Source organism: Sinocyclocheilus rhinocerous, unplaced genomic scaffold (assembly GCF_001515625.1).
Source record: "Sinocyclocheilus rhinocerous isolate Xijiao unplaced genomic scaffold, SAMN03320098_v1.1 scaffold1405, whole genome shotgun sequence".
NCBI lineage: Eukaryota > Metazoa > Chordata > Actinopteri > Cypriniformes > Cyprinidae > Sinocyclocheilus > Sinocyclocheilus rhinocerous.
Window position 1 is genome coordinate 682,330 of NW_015645543.1, and position 27,367 is coordinate 709,696.

The 27,367-nt window shown below is 37.4% G+C and overlaps 3 protein-coding genes across 3 annotated transcripts in view; all 3 read right to left on the bottom strand.

Moving 5' to 3' along the window:
- mfhas1 (multifunctional ROCO family signaling regulator 1) overlaps positions 1–16,561 on the bottom strand; it is a 31,452-nt gene extending 14,891 nt beyond the window's left edge. Inside the window, exon 1 of the mRNA XM_016510215.1 lies at positions 13,269–16,561. Coding sequence (XP_016365701.1) covers positions 13,269–16,113 — 2,845 coding nt within the window. The 5' untranslated portion in view covers positions 16,114–16,561. The remainder of the gene's footprint in view (positions 1–13,268) is intronic.
- Positions 16,562–17,461: 900 nt separating this feature from the next.
- Positions 17,462–21,566, bottom strand: LOC107706445 (3'-5' exoribonuclease 1-like). The gene is made up of 7 exons (XM_016510153.1): positions 21,201–21,566; positions 19,980–20,140; positions 19,674–19,890; positions 19,325–19,408; positions 18,688–18,797; positions 18,494–18,608; positions 17,462–18,114 (listed from the first exon to the last, which is right to left on the bottom strand). Exons 1-7 carry the CDS (start codon positions 21,282–21,284, stop codon positions 17,872–17,874), a joined length of 1,014 nt encoding a protein of 337 aa, XP_016365639.1. The 5' UTR covers positions 21,285–21,566; the 3' UTR covers positions 17,462–17,871.
- An 800-nt stretch (positions 21,567–22,366) lies between these two features.
- On the bottom strand, positions 22,367–26,085 carry LOC107706492 (protein phosphatase 1 regulatory subunit 3B-like). Its single transcript, XM_016510217.1, has 2 exons — positions 25,882–26,085; positions 22,367–23,784 (listed from the first exon to the last, which is right to left on the bottom strand). The coding sequence occupies exon 2, from the start codon at positions 23,751–23,753 to the stop codon at positions 22,872–22,874; it is 882 nt and encodes a 293-aa protein (XP_016365703.1). The 5' UTR covers positions 23,754–23,784; positions 25,882–26,085; the 3' UTR covers positions 22,367–22,871.
- Between the last annotated feature and the right edge of the window lie 1,282 nt (positions 26,086–27,367).

Sequence of the window (27,367 nt, forward strand, 5' to 3'; positions counted from 1 at the left end):
GCCATGCCTCATCTTATTCGTTTTTGTTAATAAACGTTTTGTAAGCTAGTTTGTCATTGTATCTTACGGTTTTATTGTTGTTGTGCTTTTTAATTAAGAATAACAATGAATCCATCTTTTGTTTTAGTCTTAAAAAGTGAAAGGTGTATAGATGTATGTAAGCAAAACAGACAATTATCTTATCTTGTAAAACGTTACAACAAGATTGCGAATGTGAAAGTGAAAGCACCCCAAGCCCGGCTTATAACACAGCAAAAGAACTCCCATTCACAAAATTCAAATCACAAATAATACTACTGATGAAAAAGAACGGGTTGAATGTTAACCTCTTTCGTTTCCATATAACTATAAACTATGATATAAGTTCATCAGCATGCATTGAATAATCCATGTTGTAGCGCAAAAAATATATATATATAAATATTGCGACCAAATCATGTGCTAGTGCGACCAACTCAGAAAGTTAGTCGCAAAAGAGCGACCAGTGGGAAGAATGAGTCTGGAGCCCTGCAGAGTCTTATCATACTATCAAAGTTATTTTTTTTAAATAATGCATGTTATTTTTACACTACCATTTAAGTGTTTTCTACTTTCAAATATTTTTAACATGTAATTTATTCCTGTGATGGCAAAGCTGATTTTACAGTAGCCATTACTCCAGTCTTCTTTGTCACATGATCCTTCAGAATTTTTTCAGAAATCATTCAAATATGCGAATTTGGTGCTCAAGAAACATTTCTTATTAATACAAATGTAGAAAAAGATTTGTGTGGAAACTGAGATACATTTTTTCAGGAATCTTTTATTAACAAAAAATGCTAAGTAACAGCATTTATGCAAAATAGCAATCATTATAACATTATAAATGTCTTAACTGCCAAATTTTCACAATTTAATGCATTCTTGCTGAATAGAGGTATTATCTTCTAAGTATTAATTTTCTTATTTTTTAAATACCACACTAAACCTGAACTTTTGTAGTAATACATTTATTAATGTACACCAAAAGTTGCTTAAAAAATGACTGACAAATACATTTTAAAACATTCAAACAAACAGTCAAAATAAAAACGTAACCATTCTGGAAGACAGAGCCACAGCCAAATAAAAGGCTGGTAAAGTATACATTATTTATTCATTTAATTTTGAAGGCAAATCTTCCATTTGTTCCAGGTTTACTTCACAGTGCATTAGTAATCATGTATGCCTAACACATTCAAGTGAAAGTGTGAAGCAGATCAGCACTCCTGCTGTGCTCATAAATTTAACCCAGTTCTCAGCGATGCAGAACGATTAGACATATTTATAAACACGGCATCAATTATTCCACCCATGCAAACATAAACATTCCCTTTGTTTGCACCCTGCGTTCCTGCATTCTACAAATCAAGTATGAGAACGTTATGCTTGCCCTAACCGAAATTCTCAAGTCGCACATGATCTTTCTTGACCACAGAACAGCCTTGAATACTGGCTTCCAGGAATAGCAGCATCTCTCCCTTTGGAGGAAGTTCATGCTGCTTTTACTGCCAAAGGTCAGGGCTGGAGGACTTCATCCGTACGGACAGATCTGTCCACTTACAACATGCTGCAGCTGGCAGTACAGCCGTTATGCAATCAACAAATGAAGTGTGCTACATTAATACCATGTGAGAAACTAAGCTATGCACAATTGCACAAATCAGTAAGACTGGAGTCACAATAAATGCTGTTTTCTGACTAGTACACACTCAGAAGGTATATTTTTTTTTTGGTGAAGTATGCAGGTTGCAGTGCTATTTCAACTGATGCAGAGCAGAATCTGATGAGGCCTGCAGGCAGAGATAAGATCAGGGCTAAAATAAGCTGAGGCTAAAAGAAACATGTAAATATCTGACTAGCAGAGATGGAAACAAGATGCGGGTGATAGCTGCTATCTAATCCTGCTTACACGGTGTGAATGCTGAAAGTGCATTTGAACATATTTTAATCTTGTCAAGGCTTTCTGCACTGTCACAATGCCATGCTGACTTGCACCAAGCATACGTCTAGTGTATCATGAAAATGTGACGACAAAACAATATCAGAAAAAAAAACTGATGGAGATTAGAGACGGAAGGTTGTGCACTTCTGTTTTATCTAAGAAACGTGATCATTCATCATGCATTTTAATCAAAGAGGTGGTAATACTTTGATATATTTCGTACTTTGACAAATTTCATGGTACTTTATGATAACCATATTCATATACCATGGTATTTTCAAGGTATTTCAAAGAAGATCGTGGTATTAACATGCTACGTATTTAAAATATTTGAGATTTTCTATAGTACATGTGCAAAAAGCATGATAATAAGGAATGCACCAATATTAAAATTCTGGTTGATGGTAATAAGCCGATAATTGGTTTTGATGTTATGGTTGATAACTGATAAATGGCCAAAATTCTAAACTACTTTGTCTAAATGAATTTAAAATAATAATAAAAAACGTACAAACTAAAACAATATGTTGCACATATAACTACATATTACAGTTTGCATACAAATTTTGTCCAAGTAAATAAAAAAATAAAGCACTAAAATCAGTTGTCTTAAATGCTACAAATGAATTTAGGGATCACAAAATTATAAGTAAGAAAAATGGATAAAACAATTAGACATATCACAAAATTATAAGTATGAAAAATGGATAATCAGTCCTATGTGATTTACTTAATTTAACAGTGTTTTTAAATTATTAGTGTTTTACAGATTAACTTTAAGTGAGTGTTAGACACTGACAAAAGTAATCTAAATGCAAAAAGTTAGAATGCACAATTAAATACTGATAAATAAAAACAAAAAATATATATAAAAAAGTATCTGTTGGTAACAAACATGGGTTGCAAAATATTCTCTAATGTACTTCTCATCTCTAATGGCAATGATCCTTTTCTTGCCTGGCTTGGTTTATTAGATGCACATTGAACTATGTCATGGATCTAAAGTTTCAATAAATGTTTTTATGAGGAACAACAATCATTAACAATTCAATTATTCAAGACTTAGAATGTGCATAAAATCGGGCCCTTCCTAAATATATCAAGCAAAAGCACCAATATTCTTCATGTTTCCTTCACATCCACTAAAATGTCCTGAAAAATCAGCAGAGTGAGGATTTCATTTCTATCAACTCAACCCCTGATGTCTGACGCAGATGAATCTGCTGATGCGACTCATGTGATGACAACATTAAAAGAGAAGGCACATGTATTACAAACCCTTCTACTCATCCAGCCCTGCACAGGTCACATGGATAATTCTGCAGGCTTACATGTAGACCTCGAGGGAACGCAGTGACATAACAGGATTGACAGCATCAGATTATTCCGGTGCTCGGGAATACAAGGTTTCAGGCTGAAACACGCAAAACAAACATGAAATCATACAGACGGAGGGCGAGAGGTCAAACACACAGCCTGAGATTGTCGTAACCAGCAATTTTAAACAAAATCACAGCAATACTGCCATGAAACACAGACATGTGAGATCATTAGCTGCACAGAATAGCACAAAACGTGTAATGAGAGACGCATCACTTTCACGTGAGACTGATATTTGAGCCAATCCATTATTGCAAAACCACCCCCGGGTTTCCTGTTCCACTTTTAGATAAGATAGCCATCTTTCCCACCTGTGAGCTGTGACCTAAATACAAGGAATAAAAAAATTGAGCATATAGAACAATGAAAAGTTGTCAAATCATCATTCAAACGGACTTAAAATATTATATTTTACAGACAGCCCTTCATTTTCCCGCTCTAAAGTTCCAGAGTTTGGCAATAGTCTCAATGGGAAGAGATAAAACTGCCTTTGTGATACGACCAAAGTCATTGCAGATAAAAATCTAGGAAACCCAAAGAAAGACGCGGCAGCTGACCATTACTGAATCTCAAAATCAGCATCATTTCCCAGAATTCCGACAGCAGAATGTTTTCACAGGCAGAATTTCCGGATGTCCAGTGCAAGAATAGAGGGAAACAGGTTTTTACATATCGGAACTATACTTGCAAACACCCAAACCTCCTGTTGACCCCGACTGACTAAGCCACATATGTTCCAACAGCAACGTCTGGATCATAACGCATCCATCTCATAAATTCGGTCTTATCTTGAGTTTTTTATGACTTACATTATTCCTTCTTGTTCTAAAGACATAATGTTTTATCTTGGTACAGGTTCTGACATGTTCCACCTGTGAGGTAAAACACTTTCATAAGTCATCTGGGAACAGCTCTTATCCTGAGGGTAGTTTCGTAAAAACAGGTGTAAATCTGATTTCCTTATGATATGATATTATATGAACTTACTCATGACTCGGTGTCACCGAATACTATGATAATTACCTGTAACCGTTCAGGATGTGATTACTTAACTAACTCTGCCTTGACTTAATTGCCAGTCCTTAAGGTTCCTTTTCACTCATGGGGTAATCCTGTCAAATCCATTAAGGAGATTACAGGAGGGCATCTCTGAGAGGAATCAGACTGACCCCGAGTACCCAAACAGACAGGGAAAGCATTTCAGCAGACTACATCATGAAGACAGCTAATGTAAAGGGGAAAAACCCCAACCATATAGAAACTGTAAATCGATTATTTCTTACCATGGCCAATTAATGAACAATGGCTCTCTAAATGTAGTTCTTATTTACAACAAATAGGATGAAGTTATATTTAAAAAGTTATTTTTAAAAGACTAATAAAACAAATTAAATAATAACACCTAATTATTAATAATCTTATATTTAATAAAACATTTAAAATGAATATCCATTTTTATGATATCTTAAATTGTGCGGCCTAAAATCACTTGTAGCATTTAAAAATTATTTTAGTGCTTTTTAAATGTATTTATTCAAAATATTATTTAAAAAGATTAGTTACATCTAAAAAACAAAACAAAAAAAAGAAACACACCGTTAAATATAATCAAGCAAGTCTTAAAATGAGATTTATATATAAATGTATTTCTTATTTACAATAAAACTGTGATAAAGTCTAAATTTATATCTGAAACGTTAATAGCAAATCCTCAAATTAACATACATTTTTCATACTGTTCATTATAATGTTGTGATGCCTAAATTCACTTGTAGTATTTCACTTAAGTGCTTTATTTTTATTTATTTAGACAAAATAGTACATTATTTGGTAACACTTTATAATAAGGTTCATTAATGTTAATTAATTGATTAACTAATATTAACAATGAGCAATACATTTGTTACAGAATTTATTAATCTTTGTTAACGTTAATTAATAAAAGTACAACTATTCATTATAGTTCATGTTAGCTTAGGTCCATCAATTAATATTAACAGATAAAACTTTTAAAACTTTTTTTCTGGATTTTAATAATGTATTAGTAAAGGTTGAAAATAATATGAACTGAGATTGATAAATGCTTTAGAAGTATTTTTCATTGTTAGATCATGTTAAAGTAGTTCAGTAACGTTAACAAATGGAACCTTATTGTAAAGTGTTATTATATTAATATTTAATTTTTAAATAACTTAAATATTTAAATAAGTTATAAATGTTGTTTTATTATTAATAAATAATAAATTGTTGCTGTCAAATTATTCATCATGATTAATCGCATCCAAAATAAAAGTTTTTGTTTACATAATATATATGTGTACTGTGTATATTTATTATCTATATATAAAGACACACACACAGTATATATGTGACACTGGACCACAAAACCAGTCATAAGGGTAATTTTTTTTTTTTAATTTAAATTTATACATAATCTGAAAACTGAATAAATAAGCTTTCCATTGATGTATGGTTTGTTAAGATAGGACAATATTTGGCCAAGATACAACTATTTGAAAATCTGGAATCTGAGGGTGCAAAAAAATCAAAATATTGAGAAAATCGCCTTTAAAGTTGTCCATCGAAAATATTTACATGTATATATTTAAATTCATATAATTTATAATATATATAAATATATTTAAAATATAAACATAACTTATTTTTCTTAAATATATACATGCATGTGTGTATTTATATGTACATAATAAATATACACAGTACACACACATATATTATGTAAACAAAAACTTTTATTTTGGATGCGATTAATCGATTGACAGCACTATATTAAAATAAGAAATTAAAATAACAAATAGCCTTGTAAAAAAAATCAAATAAGCCATTTATCAGTTATCATTGTATTATTAAGCAGAATTTTAATATCCATACATCCTTAGAAACATCAAATGTCTTGTTCCATCCATCAAATACACCAAATCTGGGAGAGTGAGCCTATAACTCAAAACTCTGACATTGCAATATTGAAAAACCTTTCATTTAAACGGTGCTGTACAGAAATGCCATCATTAATCTGTCACCGGCCCTGAACATGGCGTCCAAAATATCTCAAAATACCAGCAAGGTTCCCATCAAGCTGAGGTCACTTGAAAAGGTGATGGGCAGGGTTTTGCTAAGAAAAGCTGCTAAAAAGACTTGCCACCCCAGCTGCCGACAGGATAGATACTTTCTGGCACCACAGTGACACACTCCACCAACAACAACATATGTACGGTCATATATACAAGTCCATGGCAGTTGATACAGACAGACTTTTGTGACTTAAGTACAGTGTGCTGACAGTGCAGGTGCTTTGGCCAGCTCTGATGAGCAGTGACTGAATTTAGCTCAGGGAACAACCGGGCTCTAATTTCTAACACACAGTCCAAGAGCCAAACGACTAAATATCAGTTGGTTCAGTTTCTAAATGGGTCAGACAAGCTACTGTACCTAATGCCATCTCAATTGAGTTCACTGACAAACAGGTTATGCCAGCTTTTTCCTCATTTTCAAACTCTGTCTGAAGACACCAAATGGATGTAACAAGCCTTGCAAGCCAACTGTCAAAAGTAATTTCCTCAATTTCATTTCTTTGCACTTAAAAGGATGCAGAGGACAAATCTGCTATTTCAAGAACCTGCTTGTATTAATAGACTTGGTTATCAGTTATCACATTCAAAAAAGGTGCACATGCACATCCAAATGTGGAAACTTCTTCATTAAATAAAGGAGTCAATGAGATAAGATAACAGTTTTCAATTCAACAAACTCACATCACCTGCAAAACACGTCCACCAGCTTTTCTTTCCAGTCTGCTGTTTGAGATGTAAAACAGTCGTGGCCTAATGGATAGAGAGTCGGACTTGTAACCCGAAGGTCACGGGTTCGAGTCTCAGGTCCGGCAGGAATTGTGGGTGGGGGTGGGAGTGAATAACCAGCGCTCTCTCCACCTTCAATTTCACGACTGAGGTGAGACCCTTGAGCAAGGCACCTAACCCCCAACTGCTCCCCGGGCGCCACAGCATTGCCTGCCCACTGCTCCGGGTGTGTGTTCACTGCTGTGTGTGTGCACTTGGATGGGTTAAATGCAGAGCACTAATTCTGAGTATGGGACACCATACTTGGCCGGTGAATGTGATTTCACCAAGTACAACATGTTCCTGGATCAACATGCTTGTTGATCCTGGAACAACATTCCAATCAACAAATCAGAATCGAGGGATACGTTTTCAAGAAATGTCAGTTTTAGGCTTAAAATCAGGGTTAGATGCTTCTACACCCTTGTTATTCACCTATCATTTCCCTCTGATTTTAGGAATAAATTATGGGTAGGGTTAGGTTTAGGGGTAGGAATTGAGTTAGGTCTATATTTTTGGACAGTAATGTTGATCCAGGATCAACAAAAGATGTTGCCAGGAACATGTCTTACTTGGCAAAATCACGGCGACCATACTTGGCCACACACCATGTCACTTCAGTTTGATGTGACATATTATGAACATCCAAACAAGCTCTCAGACACTAGAGATAGAAAGCCTTTTAAATTCCAGTTAAGGTCCTTAATTTCAATTGAATTGGGGTACAAACAAAATGCAGAATTGGATTAAAGGTAGGGATGCAAAGAAAATTCAATTAAATGATTTGACCCTTCGCAGGGCGCTTGATTGACAAGCGATCTAACCAATCATAATGCAGAAACCACCATTTTGTCCAATAAACAAACCAGACAGGAGAGTAGATTAACTTTGGTGGACTTAAATTTGAAAAATGGTATATATTAGTGCTGGGCGGTATACCGGTTTATACAGAATACCGGTGTTTATTTTTATTATGATATGATTTTTTAATATACCGCAATACCGGTGTATGTCGCTTAAAACAACGTTTGGAATGAGGCACGACGGGGTCCCTTTTCATTGTTGCACTGTGCTGAGGGTACAGCTGTATTACTAAGCGGGACGGGACTACAATGCGAGTAAATCACTCGCATATGCGACTAAATCTTCACTTTGGGCGACTAAATGATGTCTAATATTAGCTAATGGCTAATAAATTCTTAGATCTTGCTCGCCAATGTGTGAGTTTAAGTTTATCACAGATATATTTTCATTCGTCAAACACTCTGACTGAGCGCTTCAGACTTTCGCTCTCCGTCAAGCGATCTGTGCTTTCAGTTCATCTGAAGCGCACCTGTATTTGACGGACTGTAAACTCCAGTGTAACGGCGCACGACTCGCTGTCGCTTTATCTCACACAAACGCAAAGAAAGAGACAGAGTGAGAGAGTCTTACATAACATGCAGAATTGACGCGTTACATGTAAACAATATTCTTTGTTGCATTTTCTTGTCAAAATAACAGCATTCCTTTAGAGTCTTCAGCTTTTAAGAACTGCCAGGTTCTCCGGTAGTGGGCGGAGCTAATGCACAAACGGCAATCACATTGGCTGGCGCTAACCTATTATCTTTTGTTTTGATTTCAGCAAATCAATTTGAGCGAACACAGACAACGTGATTATTATATTCATGAACCCAGCAGCTCATTAATCCTCAGTACGTTTTACATTGCTATTAGTAGTAGAATTCGTAGTAGTAGTATTGTCTTATCAGTATTAGTTTTTTACTTTTTTTTTTATAGAAACACTAAATGACAAACAATATCTTAAGCACCACCACCAGTAAGTTCAGTTAAAATTTAAAAAAAATTCTAAGTCAATCTACTGCAGTATTTTCTCTCTCAATCAGTAAAAAATGTGGTTAACACCCGGTCATGGATGAAAAAAAAAAATACAGTCATATACTGTGAAACCGGTATCATTTTGAAAAATACTGTGATATAAATTTTTGGTCATACTGCCCAGCAGTAGTATATATTGATGTCTTTCTGTGGTTTAAATAAAATACCTTCTGATGTTCATTCATGTTTATTTTGTGCTTTAACTAGCAAATATGAATAGATGATCCGTTCACGTGCTGCTTGAACTGAGGCTCTACAGTGATCTATCGCGACACATTCAAGAGCAACAAAACGGTATTTATTGTTTGAATTTCTTTAAAGACAGACAGACAGACAGACAGATAGACAGATAGATAGATAGATAGATAGATAGATAGATAGATCTGCTATTGGACATCGGGATGAATCCAAAAAGAAAGTGGTTTTGGGTCTCCGAACTCCGAAGTAATAGAGAACTGCCTGTGAGCATCACACTGTGTTTAGTCTTTCAGAGAGTGGAGCTTTCAACACTAAATCAACATGCAAGTGAGCCAAAAATATCATGCCTAAATTTGGTAGGATCAAAAAACCTTGCAGCTAAACTTGTTGTTCTGTTTTTACTTAGCTCTAGAGACCTGTATATGGTAAAACAAAGAAACAGATTGTCATCCCTACCACAAATACAGCATGCAGTCGATATCTATTAACTTTAATGAGCTCAACTAATCCAGCCTTCAATAACAATGGGTACTTACAAGCTAATGCACTCATTAAAAGCAGGCCAAACAGGTCTTTACCATGGCACAGGGCCCTTACATCTTGTGAGCTCCTGTTAAGAACTATTGTGAGTCAGGAATTGCCCCACCTGAACCTGTCTCATCATGTGACTTCAGGAAACAAGCTGTCAAGCCTAAGAGGACATCCTGCCCAGCTATTTAAACATCATACAAATATAATTCTTTCATTGGGAGATTAAAACATTACTGTAAACCTAATGAGCCATAGCGTCTGGTCTATTTTACAGGATTTCCAGGTGAAACAGTATTAGGTTGCAAAAGAAAGACTTTGAAAGACCAAGCATAACATTGAAAAACATATTTTTGCACAACTAGCAACTAGTGCTGCTAGTGCAGGCGATTCATTTTTGCAGTTTAACAGCATTTAACAATTAAACTCCGCACACCTGACGACAATAGATAGGTGCGTTGGAGGCAAAGACCAACCAGGTCAAAAAACTAAAAAGCAAAAAACAAATCCCGCACACTATCTATGCAAAAAATATCAAAATATTTATTGACTACGTTTCGGTCGCATGACCTTCATCAGGAATTTTTTTAACATGACAACACAAAATGGGGTGTACTTTGTGATGTCATGTTAAAAAAATTCCTGATGAAGGTCATGCGACCGAAACGTAGTCAATAAATATTTTGATATTTTTTGCATAGTGTGCGGGATTTGTTTTTTGCTTTTCAGTTTAACAGCATTAAAAATATTTAATACAGTTAACATATGGGCGGAGCTAGGGTTGGCCACCCCACTTACAACTGCTGCTTCAGTCTCTTTTTTTTCTTGACAAGAATTGCATTTATTTAGATGCAGAACGTCTTTACGACCACATCAAACAGGAGATTTTCAGACGGCGCACTCCATATTGCATCAGCGACAGCTGCTAGTTAAACGGTACAGGTAACATGGCAGCTTCAGTAAAACAACAATGAACTGCGGTCATATGAGATGTTGTCAGGCCATATGTCAGTAAAAAAACTAATTTTCCGGTCCTGTTAGCTGTTATACTGTGCTCGTTGCACGTGCTCTTCAATTGCACACACAAATACGGCGGCGTACGCTGTAGCCTGTATCATATCATATTAAAGCATGCGTGTCAGATCCGCATCACGTTCAGCAGCGGCAGCTCTTAATCGCGATTAATTGCAATTCATTTCAGAAAAAAAATTGAATTGACTGACAGCACTATTATTTAGCAACATTAAATCATAACTTGACACCTTTTCAGAATATGCACAATGTAATGCACAAATGACATAGTACTGTCATGCATTGACCATTTTAAAATACAATGGGCCCAAAACATATTTGGACATTTAGGCTACACATATGACTATCACATTACATAATAAAAAATCATGTGGCATGTGGCATTTATTGTAAAGAAATATAGCACAAATGTTTCACAAAAAATGCATTTAGTAGGTTTTAAATGATCAAACAACAGATATACTGTTCAAAATTAAAAAGGTAAAATTAAAGGTAATCAGAAATAGTTGCTCATTTTTTTAAATTATTTCTGAGAAAAGGTTGAGCATCATTCGTTTAAAAGTTTCAATTGGTAAGACCTTTTATTTAATGCAATGATATTCAGACACTTTAAAGTGACTGCATATTTTATGGAGTCATTGTACTTTGTGTCATAAAACATGTTTCGTTTCCAGGAGGTGTGAAGCCATTAGAATGCAATTACATATGAAACTGGGCCTTTGACTGCTGTCTTTGACTGATATTTGGCAAAAATGGGCATGGTGTGTTCAATGAGGTATACAGTGGGTACGGAAAGTATTCAGACCCCCTTAAATTTTTCACTCTTTGTTATATTGCAGCCATTTGCTAAAATCATTTAAGTTAATTTTTTTCCCTCATTAATGTACACACAGCACCCCATATTGACAGAAAAACACAGAATTTTCTGTCAATATGGGGTGCTGTGTGTACATTAATGAGGAAAAAAAATTAACTTAAATGATTTTAGCAAATGGCTGCAATATAACAAAGAGTGAAAAATTTAAGGGGGTCTGAATACTTTCCGTACCCACTGTATCTCTAACATAAGCCAGCACCACTTAATCTTTAAAATAACACTAAAAATTTGCCTATTTCAACACTGGATATAAACACAACAAATTACAGCATACATAAATATCACTCAGCGAGCTCCTTAAAGGTAAGAATAACTATGCAGTTTGCCAGAAAGAATTCACGCCAACATTTTACACTTTCAGAAACTTAGGAGGTTTGTGACGCCTTCATAAATGAAGACGGAAGACGCCAAGGCCTAGGTGAACCTAACCTATACATCTTTATGCAATATTTTGTAACTACACTTAATTACCCCAAATTGTCTACAGACACATGAACATGATGCCAATACAAGAATGGCACCTAAGTCTAAGAGGGTGCAAAACTACAGAATACAAGACCCCCAAGAATATTTATACATGTATAAAAAAAAGCATTCTTTTTATTTTATATTTTATTTTTTTAAATATATACCGGAACCTAGGTTACTATATATGCCAGTGGCTGCTGCACCTAATCTGTATCCCATGAAGAAAGGCATATGATGTTACCATGGTGACCCTCTCCACTGCTGTGGATGTGCAAGGCTGTGTTCTCAGCAGCACAGCAGTCAGCTCAAGCTAATTTGTGTTTCTAGGTGTGGCTTCAAACCCAGTGATACACCCCCCTCTCTCTTGTTATGGCCAGCCATGCTCATTCTTTGTTTAGCCTAGATCCATTCCAAAATGACTTCATTTCACGCTGATTCACCCTTTATTGTATCAGTGTTTACTTGGCAATAAACCCAGACATACGCCTCCATAGTGACAGCACTGCAAAGATTACCTTATTCATCACTGCAGAATTAATGCTACTCTTTATTTGTTCTGAAATACATGCCTGATAGGTTTATGACTGCATATCAGTGTTAAACTAAAACATTTTAATAAGTCTCTAAACTGTAAATGAATGAACATATCTGGTTAACAGCTTGTTTTCCATCATAACACCCCATTCTGAATTATGTTAAAGCAATAGTTCTCTCGAAAAATTTTAAATTCTGTCATAATTTACTCACGCTCAATAGGTCATTCCAAACCTGTATGTATTTCTTTATTCTGTGGCACAAAAAAAGAATATCTGAACTTTTTTGTCCATTCAATAAAAGTGAGTGGGGTCCAAAGTTGATTGGGCTCTTCTAACTTTAATTGTATGGGCAAATACAATTAAAACATTCTTCAAAATATCCTCTTTTGTGCTCTGCAGAAGACACGAAGTCATACAAGTCTGGAACGATCTGGAATTTGAATTTTTGAGTGAACTATTCCTTAGCATTAATGCAGACATGTAGTGGCAATAAGAAATGATGGTCACAAACGGTATTAGAAACAAGACCTGGAAAGGGTCAGAACACTAACCTGGAAAGGAATGTGGATTGGGGGACCCTCTCTTCAGGCACTTGGAACACAGGACATGCACGGAGTAGTGAAGGCCAGGCCATTCCTGCAGAAGAACATTTAACTCCTCCACTAAGGGAATAATGGCTTGCCAAGCTGTCCAGATATTTGGCAAGGATGCATGGCTGGAAATGGAGAGGGTCTCAGGCTGCAATCTGCTCCGTGAGGGCCGGTAACTCACCGTCACAGGCACTTTACCCCGATAGGCAAAGATATGATGCTTTCCATCGGACCGTTGCACCACGTGGCTGTTGATTTGCACGCTATACCGTGCAAAAAGTCCAAGAGGGGTGAAGAAAGGAAACCTGTATTCAATCTGCAGCTGCTCAACCAAGAAGAACTGACCAGGGATCGACGAGCCCCCGCTGGCCGAGGCCTCAGGATGGGGCTCCTCGTTGCTGACCTGACTGGGAAACTTATACCAGACGGTGGCTCCATTAAGCGGCTTGCTGCGAGGTTTGTTGACACAGTAGCAGACGCCCATCTTTTCCAGCAGTTCCATGATCAGGTGCAAGTCCTGCTGTGTCTGGACCAGGGGCTTAAGCAGCAATCGAATCACATTTGACGGCAGCAAGCCATGCAACAGAAACCCCTCCACGTGACCGTGCATCTGTGTAGACCTGATGCTATCTCCATCGTCTCCTTCAGCCTGTAGTTTCTCAAGCATTGCAGCGAGGTCTCTCTGAAAAAACACATTCAAGATGGCGATAAACCGGGGTAGATTGTGGAAGACGTATTCCTTCAACGTCATGCTGTCTTCAAAGTACAAAAGTTTACCGCTCTCGTGTAGGTACGAGAGTGCGCTTTGCAGGCGGTCCTCTGTCAGCCCAGCCTGAAGGCCAAACCGGGCCGAATCCCACCAGGAAAGCCATAAATCCTGTGGCTTAAAATGCAGTTCCTCAAGTATCTGCCATGACTTTGGCAGGACTCTGTGAAGATTGGGGAAAATCTCCCTGTGATCGGCGACAGACATGAGTTTCTCTTTCAAATGCTGGATGTTTCTATGAGCCATGCAGCTGACGCAAATCACTGGAGAGAGGATTTGTAGTCGATTGTTGAGCATATATTGCAACTGAGACTTTTTACGTCGCAAGTTTCTATCTGTGACCCCATAAAACAGAACATGGGGACTAGAAGTCCGAACGTCGTAACCTTGCTCAAGGGCTTCGTCAACCTGCAGGGCAAGCACTTGTAGGCATTCAGTGTCCATTTTTTCCTGGAGCGAAATCTGTCTGTGAATATCCAGGCACTTTTCTTCAACCTCAACCTCTTCACATAAGTCACTGTGGGTGCCTACAATGCACACAACTGCATGTGGCACCTTGGCACTGAGCAGGTGGAGGAAACCGCCAACATGGGAGTAGAAGCTCTTTGATGTATACAATTTCAGATTCACTACCAAAACATAAAGTGCTCCGGGAGACAGGAAAAAGGGTTTGATAAGATCATAGTTCTGCTTACCAGATAAATCATATACAATGAACGTAAGACTCCGATCTGCATCCGCTACCCAGTTCGTCACGTCAATACCCCTACATCCAATGGCCATCTTGGTATCTGACTTTTTGTTGACAATGCACTGCCTGAGTGTGGTTTTCCCTGCATTTTTCTGGCCCATCAAAACCAGTTTAAGCCTGGGTTTTACAGCAGGTTGGGAATGTGCAAGCTCCTTCTGATAGGCAGCTATGTAGGGGATCCCCTTCATGCACACTTCATATGGAGGCTGAATGAGAGGATTATCCTTCACCTTCCAGATGTTGACTTTGGCAAGTTTTCCAAAATTGTCTGGGAGGATGGCGATTTGGTTACCCTGTAAAACCAGCTCCTCCAATTTCCCTAGCTCTACAATAGAGTCCGGGAGAAACGTTATACTATTATTGTCCAACCACAAATTAGCAAGATTGCACAGCTGTCCTACCTCCTCAGGGAGGAACGTCAGTTTATTCCGGCTTAAATACAACTCCTCCAAACTGGTGAGTTTGATGATAACCTGAGGAAAATGTTCAAAGGAGTTTGAGGAGAGATTGAGCATTTTCAGTTTCTGCAGTTTCCCAAACGATTGCGGCAGGCTTGTGAGGAAATTATTATCAAGCATCAGGCTCTCCAAGTTCTGCAGCTCACAAAATGTTTCAGGCAAAAACGAGAGGTGAGTGCTGCTGAGCCACAAGATTTTAATAGATTGGAGCATCATGATGTTACCCGGAAGACCTTCTAGTTTATTCCCAGAGCAGTCAAGCTCCTCCAGATCAGAGAGGGCAAGTATTTCAGAAGGGAAACGCTGTAGCTTGTTATGATCCACATCGAGCGTTCTGAGCTTCCTGAGCTGTGAAAAGGACCTGGGGAAATCATGCAGCTCGTTGAAGCTGATGTCAAGCTCCTCCAGACTTTGCAAAGTCCCAATCTGAGATGGCAGGTATTGGATTTTGTTATGACTGATGCACAACTTTTTAAGCCCCTTGAGAAGATCAATATCTTCTGAAAAGTGGTTCAAGCAGTTGTGACTGATATCTAATTCAACCAGCTGACTAAGTTGAAATACTGCAGTGGGAACTGTTGCAAACTTGTTCCTTCGAAGGATGAGGATGCGAAGCCTGGTTAGGGTTGAGCCCAGTCCCTCTGGAAGCTCTTGAAGGGAGTTGTTGCCCAGATTGAGGACCTCGATCTCCTTTATGTCCTCGGGTAATGTAATTTTCTGGCAGTTTTTGGTGCTGAGAGTCAGCTGTCTCAGATTGCTCCTCAGCTTCCTGGAGCGCAAAGCAGCATCCCTCCATAATCTAGCTGTCTTCAGGTTATTCTCCTCAGCCATCGTATCGAAGCCGTGCTTCTCCTTGTTCTCATTGAGCAGTGATCAATCACTTAGGCAGCATAGTGCCGCTTTCACTTGCTTTATCGATTCGGGTTCTCCGCACAGCAATCCAGATGAAACCAACATTTAGACCATGCCGATTTCATCTTCATCCGAAAATATGCAGTTCCATTCAATCGCATTCAGGAAAATAGGGCTGGGCTGTGTTCTTTCACGCATCCTCTTTATCTGCGCCATCGACCGCAGGATAAAAACCACACGCGCGCATCAAAAGTCGCATCAGCCCAGTGCGCGAGGCTGGCGATTCCGCCAGCGCGTCCTTTGATACCACATGAGAGAAAAAATCTAAGACATATCCAGTGAGTTAGAATGAAAGAAGGGCAGTGGTGGCTGCTGTAGTCTTTCCTTGTGTGTCTCCGCCTATTCTCTGCGCATGCAGCCAACAGTGAACGTTCACAGGAACAGCACTGCGTCAAAGCCCCACCTTCTCTACGCGCGAGCAACGCAACGCTCGCATAAACAAAAGGCTTGATTGGTCAGTTAGGTGGTGACGAAGCACGCGTCGCGTATTAACAGCAGTATTGATAATAATAGCGTTTGTTAGTAGCGTGAAAGTAGCTTCGTTTCTATTGTTTCGGTTTTACTAACAGTATGTAACATCCTGTAACATCATAAGACCGTGCGCCACCCAATGTAAATAATAGCTTTCTTCCAAAACATCACATGAAGACAGCTGAATCCTGTTTGCCTACGATATGAAAGGGACTTTAGTCTTTGTACAAACAACCTGGAAATAAATACAAAATACATAAGTGAAACACAAACCAAATTCATGCCAATTAGTCCGCCTGTCTCCTTGTTGACTTTATTGATGATGGTGGGCTTTGTGTTGGTTACGATTATTTAGAAAAGTGTTATTTGACGCCATCTGCTGGACATGATGCTCAGCCGCAATACTTTTGCTAAACTAATATCTAATCAGATCAACAGAAATATTAACATTAAAAAGTAAGAGAAATTGCATAATTACATGCACTAATAAAACATTTTACAACAACATCAGTACATTAGAATGATCATGACTGTGTGTTAACATATCATACTTGATTATCTCTATTATTGCATGGCCTTGGAAAATTAGATATGGTGGCCAGAAACAGAGTGAACTTTGTCTTAACAAGTCCTGTTGCATAACCAAAACATATCTTAACTTTGCATAGACTATTACGGTGCAAAGAACCCAATAAGAGTTTAACTAAAAAAAATGTAGTACACTTGAAAATCAGATCTTGAGCAAATAGGAATAGCATATAAAATTATATATCTCTTAAAATAATATTGTAGTGGCATCATAAAAAAAAAAAATTTATTGACAGAAGAATACAAATTGAGTTTTTCATTGGAAGTGCAACATGAATTAAGAAAAGCAATGCAATGCAGTATTGCAAGTATTAATCGCCCATCAGTTAGGCTTGAAAAAAGCCTTTTACTTGAAACTACTGTTTCAGTTTATCAGGAGCAAGTTTCAAAATACAGTACATAAACTCAATTTTAGTAAAAGTGAAAAGACAGCCTCACCCCACTGATCTGCTATTGTGTAAACTTTTGCAGAAAAGAAACTGTACACATTTCTGGAACAATTTTAAGAAAACCCACATTAGTTAGTCTCATTTATCTTACATTCTCATGGAGACAGGTTCTCATATTTATCCAGATTAAGCGATGTTATTTTTGTGAAAGAGTCTTTAAATGATCTTTTCAGTCTCTTTTCTTGGGGGTTTGAGGTGCTGGGGCTCCTTCAATAGGGGCAGAGATAGGCACGCTCCGTGGTTCTCCTGAATGCAAGCACTCGTTCACCCGCAGCTGACTGCCGTCCTTCAGCATGTGGATGGCAATTCTGGCAATGTTGCGGGAGTCATCTAGACCACAGTGGGGACGTCCATCATACTGCATACCAAGATTCTCCAGCATGCAGATTAGTTTCGTCTGAGTACGAGGAACCTGTGAGAAACAAGCACGAGACACACGAAAACATCAGTATTTGTTGAAATGTAATAAAATATCAGATACTCATCTTTAAAGTGACGTGACATGTGGCCAAGTATGGTGACCCATACTTGGAATTAGTGCTCTGCATTTATCCCATCCAAAGTGCACACACACAGCAGTGAACACACACACACCGTGAACACACACGCGGAGCAGTAGGCAGCCACTCTCTTAACCATTAGGCCACGACTTCCACCTTAAAGTATCCTAAGCCATTTGTACTATTTAGATACCAAGACCCTTTATTTACATCCAAACACAATTTTTTCATTCAGATTTTCTTTCTGTGACTTCATAAGGAATCATAAGAAAAATGAACATAAAAACAAACCTTATAAAAGTTTCTATAAGACTTTCTGATATTGATCCATTTTCTGGCGAACTGTGGGTATCGGATGCTACTCAGTTTACACTGGGTATGAAGAAATTTTCCCATGTCCCATGACCTACACAGACAAGATAGTGAGCTGTACATTGTATTGAATTTCATTAGATTCATGCTTAAAATGTCTGGTTAATCCTTACCCATCTGTCAAAAATGTGTATTTGTACTTTGTGCCAAGTTCTTTTTCCTGTAGCCAAGAAACTGCTCGCTTTAGAACCTGATGGAAAGTTTCTGCCTCATCCACCATTTTCTAGAAAAAAGAAAAAATATTGAGAATTAAAAATGAAAGCTTGAGCAATTGCTTTCCATTTAATATTAGACTAAAAACATAGATGGCACATGAAAAGCACTACCATTCAAAGGTTTGGGGTCAGTAATTTTTTTTATTATTTTTTTTATTAGAAGGCTCTTTATGCTCACTGAGGTTGCATTTATTTAATCAAAAATAGTAATAAATAAACAGTATTTTAAAAAGCGCTGAAATGTGAATTACTATAAGAATTTAATTTCTTTTCTTTTTTTTTTTGAATACATTTTAAAATGTAAAGTCTTCCTATGATGGCAAAGCTAAATTTTAAGCAGGCATTACTTCAGTCTTCAGTGTCACATGAGCCTTCAGAAATCCTTTAAAGTTCAAAAGAATAGCTTTTATTTGAAAAATAAACTTTTTCAAAAAATCTTAAAAAAAAAAAAAAAATGTACATCTTCAAACTTTTGGCTGGTATTGAAGACATCTTAAATTGTTATTTAATTCAATATGCAGTTCATAAATCTTGCCTGTGTGATTCCGGTAAGTTTTACACAAAACTCAGAGAGCTGTGGGTTCACCACTGGCTTCACATACTCCTGAAATGAGTCTACCTGTAATGACAGGAATGGGATTACAAACGAAATACGAATGAAAAAAAAAGTGTTACATGTAAGTGTTAAGATCAGTTCATGGGCTTAACAATCACTGTGGCTTTGCTAAAATCAATAATGATTCATTTTGGCACAAATTAAAATAATTTTTTCACAACTAGCAGATCAATCCTAAAACAGTTAACACTAAATATACTGTATGGCACCATGTTTGCCTGAGAAGAATCAAGCACACATGTTCCAGACTGTTCCCTCACCAACTCACAATCTCCAAGGTGTGTATGTCGATCAACACCATGGGAAACTCAATGATTTCATGCAGGTAGTCAGGTGGGTTATTCTCTTCACATGTTGCTTCAAAATCCACCACACAGATGTAGTCAAAATATGTATCAGTGTTCCCATTTGCAGCAGCTGAATGCATCAGTTTTTGCTTTTTGTAGTAACTTTTTAGGCGCTTCCTCAGGACATCCTTAACTCCCCTGAAAAGAAACAAACTGTATGAGTGAATTTGGAGTAAAAGGCAGGTAAAACAAATGTAAAAAAAACAAAAACAATAAAAGCTCTCTACCGCGTGTCAAGCTTCAGCTCAGCACATTTCACACGCAGCTCATCTCTGTTCATTCGGTTGATGGCACCATTTGCCACTGCGATCTCTTTATATACCGGATCACTGAAATCTCCTTGTTTCGGTGATGAAGGCTTCTGCTTCTCATTTTTTTCACAGGAAGTCTAAATGTGAAACAAGGAAATAAAAATGTTTTTAGTGTTAGTGTTGTTTCATCCTTATGTGTTTATGCATTTGTTTCTTAATCAGAACAGATTTGGAGAAATTTAACATTACATCACTTGCTCACCAATGGACCCTCTGCAGTGAATGGGTGCCGTCAGAATGAGAGTTCAAACATTTGATAAAAACTTCACAAAAATCCACACAACTCCAGTCCATCAATTAATGCCTTGTGAAGTGATATGCTTCATGTTTCTAATGAATAAATTCATCATTAAGATGTTTTTAACTTCAAATAAGTCCTCTATCCACAATATCACTTTCTCCAGTGAAAATGTCATCTCTTCTGAAGCAGGAGAGAAATATACTGTACACAGATCAAGCACAGTTTACAACTGAAAACGGTCCAAGAACAGCGCTAAACAAATATGTCAGTAGGCTTTTTCACTGGAGGAAGCAATACAATGGACTGTGAAGCGACGACATGAAGTTAAAAACATCTTGATGGATTTGTTTATCAAACAACAGCTTTTCACTTCGCAAGACATGAAATGATGTACTGGAGTTGTGTGGATTAGAACTTGTGTATTATTATGATATTTTTATCAGCAGTTTGAACTCTTATTCTGATGGCACCCATTCACTGCAGAGGATTCACTAGTGAGCATTAAACTTATTTATATTTTTAATGATGACCAGAGGGTTAAAAAATTTAAGTACATTTACATTTTGGGTGAATCACTCTAAAACAGTTAAAAGCAACTAAATAATACATATTTCTACTAAATATGAGTCAAAACAACACCTAACATAAGCTGACACTCTGCGAAGTATAACAGCAATCATACGTGGGAGAAATCTAACATGAAACAGTTTGTTAAAATCACGACATGGTCACTGGTTACTGATAACAAGACTTGTAACTAAATTAATCATTTACCAAATAAGTATTTGACCTGTAATATAAATGATGGTGACTGTAACTCTCACAAAACCGTTAAATATTAGGAATGCATTATTTTGCCAGAGCTCTAACTTACTCTGGCAATATTAGACACTCACATTAGCGCAGCATTCCTCCTCTTCATCATTCTCAGACGCTGAAGTCTTATTTGCAGATTGACTGGTCTTCTTCTGCGACTCCATCAGTTTTGATAATTCGGTTAATTTCACAAACACGTAGCCTACGTTACATCTGGTTTGGCGCGTTCACGCTCGGTGTCTCTTACGTAATCCGCTCCGGGCGAATGATAACAACCCTAATTATTTGTCTATATTTCTCAAGTTCCTTTTTTGTACATTGTACTTAAAATTAGCCCGTTTGCAAATAATTGAACTTCTGATTAGCTGCCGTTTCTTAAACGTGAACCAAGTAACAAGACGCTGGCCCTGACGCTTCAACGTACACAGGAAGTCGTCATTGAAAGGTCGAACAATTGTAGAATAAAAGCCCCATCAAATTTATTTCTTTTTACTTAGTTTTGTTACAAGTTTATTCGTGGTTATATTGTTTATGTACTCGTTGTTACATAAAAATAAATCACCCTTCAGATAATTCCAAATTAAATATCCTCTCAAAGTGTGTAATTTGTGTGTAACATTCTCCTATCTGAGGTTAATCAATCTGCAGAGACAACTATACACCAAGTAGAAACACTTGCAATATTATCCCCCCCCCCCCCCTCTCCTTGGTGTTGCTAGTTACATAATTATAGGTCGTCTTTAAATGAGGACAAGTCAGAAGTATTTTTTGCTCCAATACTTTATTTGAAGGTTTCAATGACAAAGAACATTTAAAACATTGCATTAAAATGCAGATAATGAACATACCTAATACCATTGAGAGAACTTTTTTAAACAATGTCTTTAAAGTGGTTCTGGCAAACCCGTATTCACACTCAAACAATGCCATTTAAAATGGGTGACAAGAAGTTAAACAACAAATTAAAGTGCCTACATTACCTTGAACAAATGATACACATTACATATTAACTTGTATCACTAATATCATCATCCTGTTGTGCAGTCAATCACAGTGAGAATCAGTCATAGTCAATTAAAATAAAGAAATGTAAATACTTTTAGAGTTTTACATTAAAAATGAGCTGTTCAGGAAAGAACAAAAACATATGAAAGAATTCGTATACATATATCCAGGCTGAGTACAACTCTGGTCTCACATTTTTTTGGGAAAAACACTGAGTTCTTTTTGGGTCATTCTGTCTTTGCTCTTAGCAAGGTTTTTCAGATGAAAACCATTTGCTGCTCTCAAGAAAGAGCTTAATTTTAGTCAAAATTGTATGATCATGATTTACAGTTTAGCAAATATACTGGCCTGCAGATTTACTTAGACTTAATTCATTAACATTGTATAATTTTATAAAGGTCCACGCAAATCCATACAAACCGAAAATCAACCTCGAAAACTTTCACATAACCCTGCACAGAAACTAGCATTAATGCATTTGACAGGCACTGAAAAAAAACAAAAAAAACAAATTTACCCTCATAAATTACATTCATATAGCACCATAAACACTATTTTTAAAAACATAACTCATTCTCTATTGAACAACATAATCCAATATTATTGACGATAGATATCTCAAGTGTCCATATGGCTTCACAGTCCAACAGGTCCTTGGTCAAAGAACGGCGTGTTTTTTTAAGGAGACATTTATCACAATGTTTGATGGATATGTGTGCAGGATAAACAGTCCCAAAAGTGGATTCTTAGTAATATGGACCGATGTCTTCATATCCAGCATAGCTTGGCCAATTGGGAAAGATTCCACGTGAGCATCTGGGGCTGCCGTATCGGTCAAAAAGAACGTCCCAATCGCTCACACCATATCGCTGATGGTCAACCATAGAGTCATTTGAACTCTTCTTTAGTGCTGATTGAACAATTCTGTAATTCTGTCCTTGGTTGTTGTCCCAGAGCGTTACGCCATTGACCTCATAGCAAATGGCAAACTCGATGCGTTCATGTGGAGGCACCTGATCAGGCAAAGTAGCTTCGAATGAAAAGGTGTCACGGTTTGAGCCGGTGTAAGTGTCCTTTACGTACTGGCATTCTATGTCTGTGTGACTTTTCCAAGTGTCAAACGTAATGCGAAGCTTAACGGACTTCTCAAAGGAAAGGTTTTTGACTTTGACCGTCCCTGCTATAGATCTTTCCTTAAGCATGCAGTGTTCGAGGCAGAGGTTTTCATTCTCTATACGTTGACGAAACTTTAAGTAATCTGCAGACGGCTGGTCAAAGTCGAGGGTTAGCTTGTCCTTCCCTTCTGGCAGAGTCACCAAAGAGCTAAAAAACTGCACAATGTTGGTTGGGATGTCAATAGGGTCATCAAATTCAGAAAAGACCTTTACCATCGTCAGGGCGAGGCCCTTGTGATCAGCAAAAGATACTTGTTTTTTGGCCCTGCCAGGTATCGCCACGTGTGCGCTGGCCCTATTCAACTCTGGCTGCTCCCTCGGAGAGCCGAAACCAAGTTTGGTACTTTGACACCGGTGCAGACATGGCCGCAAGGGCCTGCTGTATGTAGTCACCCTCGGGTTCAGGAACTCTTCGTTTGTCAGATAAATCGGCATGGCGAGTTCAATCGGCATGGTGGGTTCGTTGGGACGGCAGTCACGTGCACTGAAAATGCAGAAATGTGTATTAATAACCACGTTACTACAGTGAGAAAGGTCTGTCCAGTTCTGTGAATGTTGGTTGAAATCCGATGAAATCTTCCAATATTTGACTAATTCAAATTTCACACTTGTACTTTAATATAGCACAGCATGAAATATCCTTAACATATATACTCTGTTTAAAATAATCAAATCATTATGCACAGCAAACAGGGCTTAATATAGACTCAGAATCAAATAATTAAACATTAAGCAAAAGATTGCAGTAAGTGGGTCACACAAGTTTATCTAAACTGGAGGCCAGGGGGAGGGGATATGGAGCAGCATATGGAGAACCAAAGAGACTGAACTACAAAAGATATTGAGCACCCTCTAGAGTTCATAATTTGTAAAACATTTCATTCAAAATCATTAAAAGACCAGAATCTTAATCTTTACGACAAACAACCTGATTTTCAGACGAGATACTATCTAAGGGTTACTAAAAAAGGGACATTTTAATTTTCAGACTGGCGAGTTTTGTAACACGGGGTGAGCTGCAACACTAGCAGTTTAACGAAGGAATGTCAATCTCGGTTCCTGTAGGGCCACAGCATTGCAGAGTTCAGCCCCCTCTCTAATTAAACACACCTGAACCAGCAAACCAATGTCTTTGGGATTACTTGAAAACTAAAGGTTAGGTGTGTTGGAGCAATTTGGAGATAAACTCTACAGGACTGTGGCCGTCCAGGAGCTGAGTTTAACATCCCTGTTTTAACCAATTAGAAATTAGTTACATACATTTCTACTGCAGATGAGCAGCAACCACCTAAGGTGACAGTAAAATCTGACAGAGTGCAGAGTTTATCTAAACCCCCGATCAAACTCACCCTACCTGTGGTTTTCTAGTGACCCTGAAGACCTTGATTAGCTTGTTCAAGAGTGTTTGATCGGGGTTGAAGCTCAACTATGCAGGGCATTGGCCCTCCAGGGCAAGACCTGAGCAACCCTGGAGTAGATGATGCAAGACTGTTTAATAAATACGGGTTTACAGGACAAAATAGAATTGCCATATAACTTGCACAAGATTTTCATCTACATCTACATGAAAATCTGCTAGAAATGTCATGGCTGAGGAGATGGGGAGGGTTGACACTATTTTACAGTGTACTTCCATTGGTCCCATATAGATTGTAGCGTGCTGGCCTATAGGTATGTAATATAATATATATAATATAGATATTTGCTACAATAGTTAGAATAACTAACCCATACAAAGGTATGTTTTTTTTTTTGGATTTGTTAGTTTTTTTGTTTCCATTTCCTATATTTATATTCAATTTTAAACTATTTTCAACACTACTTTCAACAAGTAAATTCTGTGATTAGGCCCTACCACAATAAACTCATGTACACAATTTAAAACGTCTAGCAGTGGGTTTGGTTGTAACAACAGCCCTCTTTGTAATTTTACATTAATTTACACAATGTCAAGATAAGCAATAGGTTTCAAAAAAACAACTTTAATTTGTAGACAGCAAATTCTGAGAATATAATTTCAAAAAGTCTGAGACAAAAAAACTCCCAAAATCTCTTGTATCCATATACGGTCAGGAACAATGAAACATTGTTCCGGTCTGTCTAGGTAAGGCTCGAGAAAGATTGGCTTTAGATTAAAACAGAAAATGGTGATTTGAAATAATAGGCAATGGCAATTAGCTTTAGAACCAAATGGTTTCGCACCTGTTGAAGCTCATTTGCAGTTGCAACTTTCGCCCAGGTCCAACATACCATCACGCTTTATCATACTGCTGCCTTCGTTTCTGATCAACCCCTCCTCTCTTAATCTTTGATTTTGATTTTTTTTAATCCCAATGATATGCAAGATTGCTTCCCTTTCCATATCTATTAAAAACTTTAAGCCTAATATCATATGTCGCTCTGCGTCATGCTCTTCCTGGTTTGCAGCCGTTTCCCTGGGCACTACCGTGTTTAATAAAAGTTTCCTCCCTCCCTTAGATTAAAAATCTTTTCGTGCTGGAACACGAATCAAATCAGCGCTCTTCCAGTGCGCTTTAAACTGATCCAGAGAAACAAATTGAGAGCATAAGTTCATGCATACCTGTGTCACGGCATTTGAACTGGGTCAAACTTCTTCACCAAGCCCAGTGTCTCGTGTTAGTGAATGCAGCTTCAGCTCACTAGAGTAATACGCTCGTGCTAATGTGCGTCCGGAATGAGCGAGCCTCCTAGCTGTACCGGCCGGCACCAAAATTAAATTTTTGCCATGATCAGCCCGTGTTCACGTGAACTACCTGTTTGGACCAATCACGGCAGGCTACAGGGGCATGCATGCACCCCATGCTGAGCAATGGCATGTCACGTGACTGCAAAGACTGGGGGTCAGTAGGCCATGTCTGGAGGCCCCCCTGTGTTTTAAAAATATCCACCACTTTTACTTCCATAAACATGAACCCACTAACTTCTAAATGCTTTCACATTCTATGACCAGTGCAGATAATGTTTCAGTTCATTCCATTAGTTATTCTGGGATTATTGTGTTAACATATGTGCATTGAGAATGGAAATGCAAAGGAATGTGTTCAGCACTGTTGTCTAGTAGGGGACAAGCACTCTTGAAACTGATTTGTTTGACATCCGTGGTTGTTGTCTAGTTGTATCATGTGACCTTTTATCACAATTCAGACTTTTTTCTTGCATTTCTGAGTTTATATATCACAATTCTTTATTTTTTCCTCACAGTTCTAAGAAAAAAGTCATAATTGCACAATATAAACTCAGAATTGTGAGATATAAACTCACAATCGTGTTAAAAAAAACGTAGAATTGTGAGATACAATGTCAGAATTCTGAGAAGAAATGTCAGAAAAGTATATGCTTGCAATTGTAAGAAAAAAGTCAGAATTTTGATGAAAAAATAATTGCAAGATGTAAACTCAGAATTCATAGGGAAAAAGTCAGAATTGTAAGATAAAAAGTGTCAATTACTTTTTTTATTTTTAATTCTGTACCAGAAAAAAAAAAAAACTGATTTGTGGGATAAAGTCAGAATTCTCAGAACAAAGTCAGAATTGCGAAATGCAAACTCGAATGTCTGAATTGAGAAATAAAAAGTCTTTTTTTTTTATCCTGTGGTTGTAATGTTCATAGTTTCTGGCCTTCACTAGCATAAATCAGTCTAAAATGAGTGTCCAACATGCCAATCACATGTAGATGAAGTCAAAGCAACATGCAATGAAAGAAAAATACTGACTACTGTCTGTCAACAGCGAAACAGAATCTAGCTGATTTTGGCTCAGGAAACTGTGGTGTCAGTAATTAATCTAATATCCTATCTCTATCACTGTGCATAGCATGCAAGTCTATTTAGACAATTTAAAAGGTTAAGTAAGGTAAATACAGTATTTTGATCATGTGCATAATTGTGTGCATCACCTCTAAGCAATGTTTTTTTTCAAACATCCTTTCTCTGCTCCCAAAATCCCAATATTGTACTTTATAGTGGACTTTATTAAGACTCTATATCCTAGAAATTTAACATTTAAAAAACAATACATATTTTATATTTAATTAAAAGTCAAGCTGAA